The sequence below is a fragment of the Acanthochromis polyacanthus genome, chromosome 23 (assembly GCF_021347895.1).
Source record: "Acanthochromis polyacanthus isolate Apoly-LR-REF ecotype Palm Island chromosome 23, KAUST_Apoly_ChrSc, whole genome shotgun sequence".
Taxonomy (NCBI): Eukaryota; Metazoa; Chordata; class Actinopteri; family Pomacentridae; genus Acanthochromis; species Acanthochromis polyacanthus.
The window spans coordinates 10181619-10194273 of NC_067135.1; the positions used below are offsets into that span (position 1 = coordinate 10181619).

At 39.5% G+C, this 12655-nt stretch overlaps 1 protein-coding gene across 8 annotated transcripts in view; it reads left to right on the forward strand.

Moving 5' to 3' along the window:
- The window catches only part of kcnip4a (potassium voltage-gated channel interacting protein 4a), a 137491-nt gene extending 125191 nt beyond the window's left edge, over positions 1 to 12300 (forward strand). For 7 of the 8 annotated variants that reach the window (XM_051943889.1, XM_051943887.1, XM_051943886.1 and 4 more), the window contains 7 exons: positions 494 to 618; positions 8367 to 8436; positions 8928 to 8998; positions 9582 to 9689; positions 10316 to 10420; positions 10509 to 10571; positions 10664 to 12300. In XM_051943889.1, the coding sequence (XP_051799849.1) occupies positions 494 to 618; positions 8367 to 8436; positions 8928 to 8998; positions 9582 to 9689; positions 10316 to 10420; positions 10509 to 10571; positions 10664 to 10711 (590 nt within the window). In that variant the 3' untranslated portion in view covers positions 10712 to 12300. The remainder of the gene's footprint in view (positions 1 to 493; positions 619 to 8366; positions 8437 to 8927; positions 8999 to 9581; positions 9690 to 10315; positions 10421 to 10508; positions 10572 to 10663) is intronic. The other variant, XM_051943885.1, reaches the window with a different exon arrangement.
- Positions 12301 to 12655: the final 355 nt, after the last annotated feature.

Here is a 12655-nt window from a genome sequence, read left to right on the forward strand (position 1 = left end):
CGCTGCGAGGACAGTGCAGTCAGTGACAGTGCCCAGACAGCATCTGCCATCATTACAGGCCCATTAAAACACTTCACAGGGTTCAGCCGCCCTCTTTCATGAAGAAGCTCTCTGCCATGACCGTTTGTTGTGTTCTGGGGTCTCAATAACACCAATTATCCTTACTGTGTGTTTGTTGTAGAGAAGAAAAGGGCATTCAGATTTTAGTTTGGGTTTGTAACGGATCCAAACAGAGGAACCTGTTCTAATGAGGTGAAAGGGATTCAGAATTGACTCATTTGAATGGATTTATCGAGGACGTGATGCCACTTCTTGGCAGCTTGTTGGATTTTGGCATTTTGAACTGAGGTGTTGCTACATGTCTGAGTTTATTCGCAAAGCTGCTGCCGATATTTATAAGTGTGATCGAGAATCCCAGCTTCAAAAAATGCAAATTTGCAACGACTCTCGCCGGCATCTGTTCACATCTGACCTTCTCCCTCCTACCCTCCAGACAGCGTTGAAGATGAGCTTGAACTATCTGCAGTCCGCCATCGCCCCGAGGGCCTGGAGCAGCTCGAAGCCCAGACACGTTTCTCCCGCAAGGAGCTCCAGATCCTGTACCGTGGCTTCAAGAATGTAAGTGACAAGGCCACCATGCAGCCTCAGCGCCACACATAATGTACAACTCAGAGGGCTTTGTTCTCTCTCGGGCATATCTTTCTCTTGGATATAAAAAAAAAGCGTGTTTTTCTTCAATTTTCTTTGATTTATTCCGCAACATCTTCTGTCGTTAGCACTCAAACAGCTCATTTTCCTTCTAGTTTTCATCACTGTTCAGTTGTCACTCTTTCGCTGGTGCAGCAGTAAACAGTCAGGCATCCGAGGAATACAAGTTCGCTGAATCATCTGTATATTGCACTAAATGTTAAAATGCCCAAGTTTGTGCTTAGCAGGGAAAATTGAAATTTCTGTACATTGTTCACTGCGGTGGGGATAATTAGGTCATCCCTCAAACCCAGGACGGACGATTACTGATGAGCGATCCAGGATGAAGGGATTGAGAGCAGCAAATATAAAACCACCTCACTTCACTGTCACCTCTGGTGTGAGGCGTAATGAGATGACCCAGAATTAACCCAACCCAAATTGTCGAGCAATGAAAGAGGATAGCGAGAGTCCTGTGATAGTGGAATTCCCATGGGGCTTCAGTTTCCTGTTGAGCCTGCACTGTGCTCCAGCCAAGTCCCTGCAATGCCGGCCCATTAGTCCACTGGAGACAGTGAGAGGTAAGAAGTGTACTAATGAGGCCTTTAATTTGTGCCACACACCCTGCCTGACTTCATCTGACGCTCAGGGAGACGGCGTTGCAGATGTTTATAGACAAGCTCCAGTCTTTTATCTTCTTTTTTTTTTTCACATAACAGTTTTGCATTTTATTTTTAACCACACTAGCAGCAAAGCTCTAGATCCAAACTGGAATATCTCAACAGCTGTAAGAGAGATTCTGCAGAGATTTTCACGGTGCCCAGAGGATTTCCAAGATGGACTTTAAAGTAGTTGTGAACAGACATTCATGGCCTCCACATGATGAATCCTTCCTCATACTGATGCCCTCAGCTTCCCTTAAGGGCTACAATGAGATAGACTTACATATATTTAAGTACCTTTCCAAATGAACTGTGGAAACTTTGGGAACCTCCTAATTTATCATCTATATCATCATCTTTGGTTTCTGATTCAATACATTCCATCAGCCTCATGTGGGTTATTCCATCTCAAATCAACAGGTTACTTCTACTTGACCAGCTCTGATTTGCTGGTAACTTTTTCTTTATCTTTAACCAGTTTGAAGCTCTACATCTTGTTCCATCTGGATCAGACTATCTAGCAATATTTTTGGTTTTGTGGTACAACTTCTCCGCGTCAACAATAATACTGATTATTTCATTTTTGTGATGTATTTCATATTAAAAAGCATTCAGTGTTTAATTTTGTATTATTGTGACACAAAATTACATGATTCAGAAAATATCACTAGTTGACCTCTATCTGTTTATTTGTTAATATGAGCCTAAATGTGTGTCGTATTTCAACTCACCCATAACCAGAGACGATTTGACCTACTTCTCCAATATGCAGATTCTCAGTTGGTGACATGATGAGAACTAACAGTGAAAAGTTCATGGTTTTATCCTTCATATTTTTTGAGAGATTCTGCTGAAAATGGGTGGAGAGGGATTTCTCTCTCTCTCTCTCTCTCTCTCTCTCATAAAGTGTTTAATATATGAATCTAATATTTTACAAATAACATATTTTGTGCAACTCGGTGATGGAAATCCTAAGAGCTTCAGTCAAAAGCAACTGGATTTCTTTTGTTTTTTAAGAAGCCTCTTGGATGAGAGCAAAAATATCCCCAAGAATGAACAAAAGAAGCCCAGTTGTTGTTTTTTTCTGAAGCCTATTATGCCAGCTATACATTAGCATGCTAGCATTGTTAGCTGAGCATGCTGATGTCAGTATTCAGCTCCACACACCACTGTGTTCAAGTGCAACCTTGAGTTGCTGCAGATTCCTTTTGTGGTTTGAATTATCTTCTGTTTGATTTAGTAAGTCACTCATCTCCGCTGTGTAATTAGACAGAAGTCCTAAACTGGACAAAGAAAAGGTAATAGCACTTAGATTACAGCAATTAAACAGCTTATCTCCGTCACTGAGCCCATAGAGCAGCTCATTTTGTTAACTGCCGGGGTCAAACAGCTCGTCCTACCCCAACCCGGTGACATTGAAACAATGAAGGAGCGCTTTTAAAAGCCGGCTAGACTAATAAGAGCTGGCCTGGTGCCCATGATGAGAAGTTTGGCCCTTTGTCCTTGATGTCCATGGTTTTGAAGCAAGTCAGACGCCTGTAATGCAGCAGCAGGGTGTGCAGGAACAAACTTCTCGAGTCAAAGTGGAGCTTTTGTTTGAAATCCTGCAGGATGTTTAGCAGAGATCGAAACAAGACCTCTGGTTCTGGGTGCTGCTCTTAAGGTGGAATATGAGCAAAGGTCACCTCAGAGGAATGAGAAAATCCATTGTTCCATTAATCCCTTGACCCCAGGTTGCAAGAAAAAACACAATATTGCCCTTGCGTCTCACTAAATCTGCTCTTTTTTTTACTGTGTTCGCAGTCTGAGGCACTGACTTAGATTAAGATCTCTTAATTTCTATTCCAACAGTCGTGGCGTCTCCGTTCGCAGGTATATTTTGTTCCTCCACACCGCTTATTGCTGCATCGCTTCACAAGTCTCCGACAGGAATTTCATGCCTGGCCAGTTTTGCATTTCACAGATTGTATTTGTGATTTTATTATCACGGATGAGCACATTTTACAAGCATATCGAATGAATACAAATACGTTTTTCTGATCGCTCACTCCATGTAATGAGCACCGAATAATGTGCAAAAAGAAGCAGCGTCCAAGGGCAAGTGGAAAATTATATCCTCGTTGTTTATCATTCGACACGACATACCACTAATAATACTCCAGTTGTTCTTTACCATTTACAAGTAAATATATAGATGTGGGGGTGGGATAGGGAAAGAAAATAACCTAATGAATTACTTTTGAATGTAAAATAGCTTAATGTAATTGACTGGGTAATTCATTCATCTGCTCTCTGTTTTACTAATATAAAGTATAAGAAAACAGCCTTACCAAGAGCCCGATATGAATAATTTATGTTAAGAACAGAGTGTGAATAAGGTCCTGACTTATAGCTTAGATCAAAGTTTATCCTGGGGGACTTTTAGTCAGAATCTAAGTATTTCTCTGAACTTTAAATTGAATTGCTAAGCCACTGTGTTGTACATGGTAACTAGATGACACGCACGGGCTTTATTCTCTATTGAAAAACTGCCTCCCTTGCTGGTGTCATCATGGGACTGAAAAGAAGATAAAATGCAATCAGATGCCGTCAGTGCGAGACTCGGTTCAGCAATCGCTAAGTTTTACTGACCTTTCATTTTCCTTGGTGAGTTAGAGACAACAGAGGACGTGGAAGACAGCCATTCGAATATTAGCGTCCTACTTAATGAGTGTGTTATTCATGTTGGCAGCTGTAATTGTCTGTCTGTGTAAATACACACACACAGACACACACAGATGTGCTGAGATTCTAGATCAGACGTGAATTATGGGTTTCAAAACCCCCCTCCCCGATTTAAGTACTTCACCACGTGGTGTTTTCTTGTGTTATTACTCCAACAAAAGGCTGACTGTTAGGAGACCGTCCTCTGCACTGTTGTCGAACATAAACAAAGCGCTAATTAACAGGAGTAAACAACAAAGAAATATCCGCTGTGTCAAATGTGCAAAGCAGCTGGAGAGTAATTTTGCTTTCAGGGTGGATACAGTTTGTATGATGACCACAGTTTCCTAGAAAAGCATTTTTGTAGTCTTACAAAGTGAAATTGCTGGTTAAAATAAGATGAATGGAGCTTTTGAATGTATTTATTTCCTTGCTAAAAGTTAAAGGAGAAGGTTGATTTTGTATATTTGTCCTTTAGATGCAATCATCCCTTTATTTTTTGCACAATTTATTATGCTTTACACTTCATTTCAAGTACCTAAAATGGCATTTTCTCCCATCAAACTACTCTCAGTAACTCACGAGTGAACAAAAACAGCTCGTAAAAAGCAAGAATTTAAATCTCTCTTTTGCAAAAGCTTTAGGACCCTTAGTCTAATACTTTGAAGAAGACTCAGTGGAAGTCATTGTACTGTAGGTTATTGGGTTTAGATTGCAACAAAGTAGATTCATCCATTTAAAATGACATTTAGAACCCAATCAATTGAGATAAAAGTGAAGCGGCTGAGGAGACTGCATATGTGGCACCGTCCTCAGATCAAAATTTAAAAGTTTGTTTACATATTTAGTTTATGACTAAATACTTGCAACTTTAATGACAATTCAGTCACCTTCAGTTGGCCTCAGACAACTGAAGCTGACTGTCTCAGGCAAGTCTAGTTAATTCATTTTACAGTTTATCTGTTTTTAAACTTCATATGTTATTCTGTCTTTGTCTTTTAAATCTGTTATCAAGTTTTAAATCTAGTTTTATTTCATGTTTGTTTTATTTCTTAATCCAGCTGTATTTATCTTTATAGTATTTTTATTTTCATCTATTTCTTAGTATTTTGCAGCGTTTTTAGTTTAGTTTTTTAGTCTAACTGTATTTTTTATTATTTAAATTTTTCATTTTTCATTTTAATTTCATTGCATCTCATTGTGTTGTTTAATTGTGTTTTTACAGTATGCTTTGTTTTTGATCCCATTGTATATTGTTTTGTTGTATTTTATGATGTGCTGTTTTTTAATCTAATTCTATGTATTTTTTCTTCATTTTTTGTATTTTCATGCTTTGATTTTAATCTAACCATCAAGTTTTCATTTTCTTATCAATTTATCAGTTTTGTCTTTTTGATCTTTTTATTTATGTCATTTAATTGTTGCTTTTTTATACTTTCTGCATGTCCTGTCTGACTGATCAGTCATCTGTGAAACACTATGAAATGCATTTCGCTGCGTGAAAGGTGCTATATAGACAAATTACAATTGATTGATTGTGCTAATTGGCAAATGTTAGCATCCTCACGATATAGATTTAGAAGAGAAAAGTCTGAGGATGTTTTGTTTTTATGCTGATTTTAGCATTTCGTTCAAAGCACTGCTGGGCCTACATTTGCCTTGATTTGAATTGAAGAGCTATAGTAGCTTCCTTCTTTAGCTTTCAGTCTCATAGCTAAGCTAAGCTAACTGCATCGTCACATCATTTGGCTTCATACTGGACGTCTTCTCATCTAACTCTTGGTAGCAAAGAGACTAAATGAACTGCTTTCCTTTTGAAATTTGAGTGTACATCAAAAACTTGAACCGTTTTCACAGTGAATGACCAATATAATTTAGATGTCTCTTTATTCTGCCTGCAGTGGAGAACAATTTTCTCCTCGGGTCATCATGAGGATCAATATAATGGACCAGCCCGTGTCTCTCAGACTTCATTAATCAGGTCACAGGCTGACAAACAACAATATGAAGACAAACTTGTATTCACTCTATCCCCTCAACTTCCCCAAAACCCTGTCTCACCTCACTTTACAAGATTTGCAACTGGGTCTGTGAGACAAAGAGGCAGAGCGTCAGGGGACTTGTGCAGACAACCTTGCAGCATCCTTTCAGTTTGAAACACAAGAAGCCCGTTTGAAGCAAGACAACAAAGTTTCATCTTTATTTTCTCGCTCCCACTGCTCTGCTTCCCTCAGTGACTGATCAGACGTGGTCACGGGAAGCAGGAAAGCCAGTGTGCCCTGTGAATCTTATGAAGTTCCTCGTACTGACAGAATAGTTTCTCTCTCTGACACCCCATTATCCCAGAGACATGGAGCAAAAGTCAGGCAGCAGCAAACTCTCCAGGTTGTTTTGCTTTAAACTTTAAATTTTTACATAGTGCCACATAATATCTTGATGCAGAAGTTCATATGTGTATCTCATCTTCAGTATTTCTTCCTTTTGTCATATCAGAAAGCTGTTCATATTGTTGTACCCACAGTCCTCTTTATCTTTTTATTCCCTCCATCAGCCTCCACTATGGCAATTTTCTTATATAGAAAACCAAGAGAAACGTGCGGCCCTACTCTGGAAATTGCCCATACAGGTGAAGCATTTGCTCGGCTTCTAAATTCAATATCCTGCCAAAGTGTGCAGTGTGCAGTCTCGCACCAAGAGAGTGAAATTGAACCTGCAAAACTACTTGCATTTATCACCACGCTACTCTGAGGAAGGTCGTCCACCACGTCTTCGGTTCTTTGAAAGGAGACAAAAGCGTCTTTGTCGGAGGTGTTATGTAAGAGTATTCAGTCTTTTTCAATGAATGCTACCAGACAACCACAGGTGGGTGACCTCGAATAGCTGAGGACAAGATATCTATTTAGGCTTGGATGGTTGCACAGCCTGAATACGTCCAAACTGAGTTTTTGACTGTTACATGGGGGGTGGCAGTTACGAAAATGAATCCTTGACAGAATAAAATGCTCCCTTTCTAAAGACATATTTTCACAGAAAATTTACCTTGAACTCAAATTTTTCAATCTGCCTCAGGTTTGAAAAGTGAAGCCAATGAGAAACTGACTTAAATCTGCATTCTCTCAAAGGGCCAGCAGGGTGTGTGATTGTATAGAAGTCTGTGAGAAAATGATCCCACTTCTGACTTGATGTGTTGCCTCAATGAATATTTCTCAAGTAGATTTATGGTCTCACTTGCTAGTCTAAAGCCTCCTTAAATACAGCATGATGTTCATTTTGTAAATTATGGTCACATTTAGAGTAAAATAGACTGTGGCTACTGTATGATGGTACGTGTCGACAGGATCTGCAGTTACCATTATTGTCGGTGTGTGTACAATACATTTTGGTAGCTTCTCATTGCGTTTTGAGAGACTGGACATCATGTTGCCTGCTCCTTGCTCCTTGTTCATTTGAGGTATCGCCCAAAACCTTTAAAGTAAACGTTGACTCTTTTAAAATGAAGACAGATTCAGCAGCTGCATATCTTATTTTTTGCCTCAAATGTTTTTGGAAATTAGTTTTTGCTGAACTGTTTGAGGGGAAAACTTTGGTCCAGTTTAAGATCTAAGTGCAGAGAGCCTTTGGGTGAAATTTTGTCTAATCCGATGCAGCCAGTGTTGGCAGAGCCATAAGAGAATGAATCGTGTGTGGATTTGTGTTGAACAGCAGCGGTCAGTCGTCTATTGTGCACTGCCCAACTGTACACCCAACAAGCGTCCAAAGCAGCGTAATCCTTCACATCTGAAAACATACCAGAGAGTAAATAGTGTCCTTAAGTCAGATACTGCCCTTGATCATCACATCCGGTTTCAAAAGATGAAGATGCCAATGACCAAACTCCAGACTCGAGGCTTTATTTATTATTGTTAGTCCACAAACCAACAGGGGCGGAGCCAAAGGGTGGTTGTGGGTGGCCACGTCCTCTTTGGATTAAAATCTGCCCACGTCTACTCAATCTCTATTTAAGTCCATTAGAGTCCTGCGTGCATAATCCTGCAATCTGTCATTTAAAGTGTAACATTGGCAATTAAAAAAGCATAATTTAAAACAACAGTTTAGAAATTTTTGATCGATTGAAAAAAAGCGTACAGAAATGGATCCATTTCTGTTCTAAATGCAGCTTCCCCCTGAACTTTGAGCCAAGTTTATTTGCTGGAAGTTTCAAATTTCAGCCACACTCAACCATGATTGGCACGTCTTAAAACAAGGCCTTTAATGTAGGAGGGAGTCTTTAATGTAGATGATGAATAACCTGTGCAATTACATTTTGTCTTCCAGGAATGCCCCAGTGGAGTCGTCAACGAGGAAACTTTTAAAGACATCTACTCACAGTTCTTTCCTCAAGGAGGTCTGTGCCCACTGCTTGGTTTTTTCCAGCTTCTGTTCCCTTTCACAGCTGTTTCTTTTCTCCTCCGTGTGCTGGATCGACAGGAATTGTCTCATGTTTTCAAAAATAAAAAATAAAAAATCCAGACCACTTCAGATTAACCTTCCATCTGAGAAAAAGCAGTGACTGTGAGAAATAGTTTGTATTTAGGGAGCCTTGAGTTTCTCACTGTCGGCCCTGATCATTATGCAAAGATTCTACCCGAGGAAAAGGAGAGAAAACATTAGGAGGCTTTGATATATCTGTTCAGAGAGAAAAAGGGCAGGCCAGTAAATATAATGGTGCCCCACAAGAGAAACAGTGATAAAACTCTTAGCTCTGAGTGTATTGTTCTCTCATTGTGGAGCTGTTTTCTTTGAAGTTCTACAAAAACGTTGCTTCAGTCCATCATCTTGTTTGCGGTATCTGATCTGTAATAATCACACAGGTTTCTTTTGTTCTTCTCCGTATAGATGCTTCAACATATGCACACTTCCTGTTCAATGCATTTGATACAGATCACAATGGCTCTGTGAGTTTTGAGGTGAGTTTGCTTTGCTTTAGCAGCTTGCTACACCTAAAGTAACTATTTCATAAAAACCTTGAAAATTCAGACTTCAAAAGGAAAAAAACCACTCCTACAATACTGATGCTGAGCACACTTTCAGCGCTTTATACCAGAGCATTATGCAACCTGCAGCCCCCATCGTGTTAATTTAGCCTCGCCAAGTTTGCTATCAACATCAAATTAATATTTATGAAGAGCACATATTTGCTTATTAGGACAGAAAGACTGTCATGATGCCAAAGCGAAGCCTCCCTGGCTAATGTGCAGTCCATCCTGTTTTAAAAGTACAGGGGATTCCCTGAGGGCCCGCACAAAATATGAGTCGGCTAATAATTTGAATAATGAGGGATTTTTGATTTATAGCGTCTGCACTCTGGCTGTTTCGTCATTTGCCTCTAATTAATACCTGACATGCAGTAGTGCATGCAGGCAGAACGTTAACATACGAACACCCTCACATGTTAAGCATGCATCTTGACTTTGTTGTTTTCTTTCATTAAAGCTAGATTTTAAATGTGATATTTTGTATAATTGTCTGGAAATCTTGTTTCCACTCCAGGATTTTGTTATGGGCCTCTCAATCCTGCTGCGAGGCACAGTCCAGGAAAAACTCAACTGGGCTTTCAACCTTTACGACATCAATAAAGATGGATATATCACTAAAGAGGTACGTCTCTTTGAACACTGGTTGAAATACAATGAATTCCACCGTGTTCTGCTTTTGCCACAGTGTGATGTCATTTGGCAAAATGCTGCGTTGGCTTTGGTGCCTTTTTTTTTTTTTCATTTCAATTCACAAATGTCGCAAATAAAAGACAAAATAGTTGCCACTGGGAGACTCATTTAAATTCTCAGATCTGTTCTCAAACTTCTGAATTTAAAGCAACACACCATCACCAGTACTCTGTTTTGTTCCATTTTAAAGTCCTAGCTTACATGTAGCGCTGCACCATGCACATCTATGGAATTTAAGCTCTTCGCTGGAGGGGGGTGGGGGAGGGAGGGAGAACAGCGATACAGAATGCAGCAGGCTTGTCTTACTGATGATGTGACTTATATAAAAACACCATTTCAACCTGATAACAAGGTAAAAAAGACTTGATTATCACTGGAGGGGGTCTTTAACTCAGGGCTGATTTCTGTCTGATATCCACTCATGCTCCTACGTGATTGGAATACACCTTAAACACAAGTTATATGAGTGCAGCAGACGTTACCTCACTCAAAACTTCTGCGCATAGAAGCATGTTTGTCTGCAATTTGCGAGATGTGACTCTTTTCTCTGCGTCGTAGGAAATGCTGGACATAATGAAGGCCATCTACGACATGATGGGAAAATGCACGTACCCCGTCCTCAAAGAGGAGACGCCTCGCCAGCATGTAGAAGTTTTCTTTCAGGCAAGTGAAACGGCCGGCAGCAGTAATTGTCCCGTTTTTGAGGCTTTAGATTTAGTTTTTCATCTCCTCTCCTCTCCCTCTCCAACAGAAGATGGATAAGAATAAAGACGGCGTGGTAACCATAGATGAGTTCATCGATTGTTGCCAAAATGTAAGCTGGATCCCCCCGACACATCTGCTCTGAGTACTGTTGGCATGAATTAGTAATCATTGCATTGTTTCTTTTTTTTTTTTCGTCCGCAGGATGAAAACATCATGAGATCAATGCACCTCTTTGAAAATGTTCTTTAACTTTTGGCTGGCTGTGGAGGCTTTGGAAGTGAGCATCATCTTTAGCTTGGCCCAATTACTGACTTGGACTCATACTGTGTACAGTGTGCTATGCAGACTCTTGACCGTAGATAAAATATTGTTCATTACTGTGGGCCACAATTAGGAGTAGGCGATACGGTGCGAACACTCTGGAATTATCTGCCTTTTAAACAGTTTATTCAATATAGTTAGTTGGATGAATTTATGACACAGTGGAGAGAAAAATGAATTGAAAGGAAAACATTCACTTCAAGGTTGATTTTCACCATCTGTCTCTGGAGTGTCTTTCTGTTTGTTGAGCTACGAGTTCTCTAAACTGCCTCAACTTTGTCCACGCTGATGGAAAAATAGACTTCTAATGAAAGGGTTTGGAGAGGTTTCTTGTATCTCTTGTTTTATTCACTGCCAAGTGAAATCACTGTGACTTTTTAAAGCATCAAAAAGGAAAAAAAGATCCGAACAAAATGCCCGAGATTACTTCTGTTTTTTTACATTCCAAACTGGCTCTAAATTCCAGAGTGTTCAGACCTGACGCAGTTTCACCATTGTGGTCTGTCTTTTTGCTCTTTGAAGGAAGCATTTAGAGGAAGAAAAAAAAACACATGAAAACATTTGAAATTGTAAATACTATAGATAAAGCATTAGATAAGAAACTCTGAGAACCTTTTCAACTTTGTTCATGTTTACTTGCCAACTAGAACGAGACAACACAAGGATTGTATTGATGTCAAAACCGGACCATAATATCAATGGTTTGTCTACAGAAGCACACAGGTAGCTATATTTACCATGAGTATAATGTTAGATATCTTTGTCATAAGATAAATGCTGCTTTCAGTGTATTTCATTCAACCTTCTGTATGTATATTTCCTGTAAAGTAAAACCATCCATCGGTTTTGTTTTTTTTTTTCTTTTAGAGCACTGTTTAGGAGTGTTTGAGGTTATTTATATGGTATTATGGTCATTGTACAAAAGATTGTCAGTTGTACAGTATTAAATGAAAAAAAATTCCCTCTCGGGGGAATTTCAGGTCTTTAGATTTGTTCATATAATTCACTGTTTTTATTAAGAAAAGGCAGTGGGGTAACTTTTTATTAGGCTCATTATTTTTGGGTTGCCAGCTTCCCGCTCCCTCCTGCTCGTCCCATAGCCCAGCTGTCTACAGCTATTCGGCGTGATTTGTTCCTGCTGCCTCCGATTAAAGCATTGATTGGCCCCAATTGTTTGCAAACACAAGGCATGCTGGGTAGAAGTCTCACTTACCGGCTTCCTCTTGCTCGCTGGAAGCTGCTAAGTTACTGAGAGAAGTGTCTGGACATTATGTATGTAAGTTACTGAGTGTTTTCTTCTTTTTCACAGTGGCTTGGGTATTAGATGGAGGGATTATCCATCAAAGTGGCCAGAAATATGACTTGAGAAATTGGTTATTGGTGAAGAATCTGCAGCATTTATCATTCAAAGCAGTATGTCTCTGCACTGTATCGCTTTGAGCTGCAGTCACAAACGTCCAGATCTCCTTCAGTGAGGCATGTTGATCCTTTAATTCAGTAAAGAAAATGACACATTTTTCTCTGCTGTGCTCTTTTTTTAACTCGCATTACTGAGGTTAACGTGTTTCCATCAAGAAAAGCATCAAACCTGCCATCTTTTTCCTTGATTTGTGTGCTTTACCGTTTGTAAAACTACTATTCATGTTTGGGTGATGAGATGGATCAGAAAATTGGTTCTGAAAAGCAGCTGATAGGGAAAACAAATTCTATCATTCAGTCTAACTACAGTGGATGAAGAAACATACTTTGTGAAACTAATGAAGCCTTTCTAATGCTTTCTGTAAATATTATCCAAAGCTTCAAAGGCAGTGATGCGGCTCCAACAAATTAGAAATATCTTCAGAAGGTCTTTTTGTCATAAGTTTGCATTCC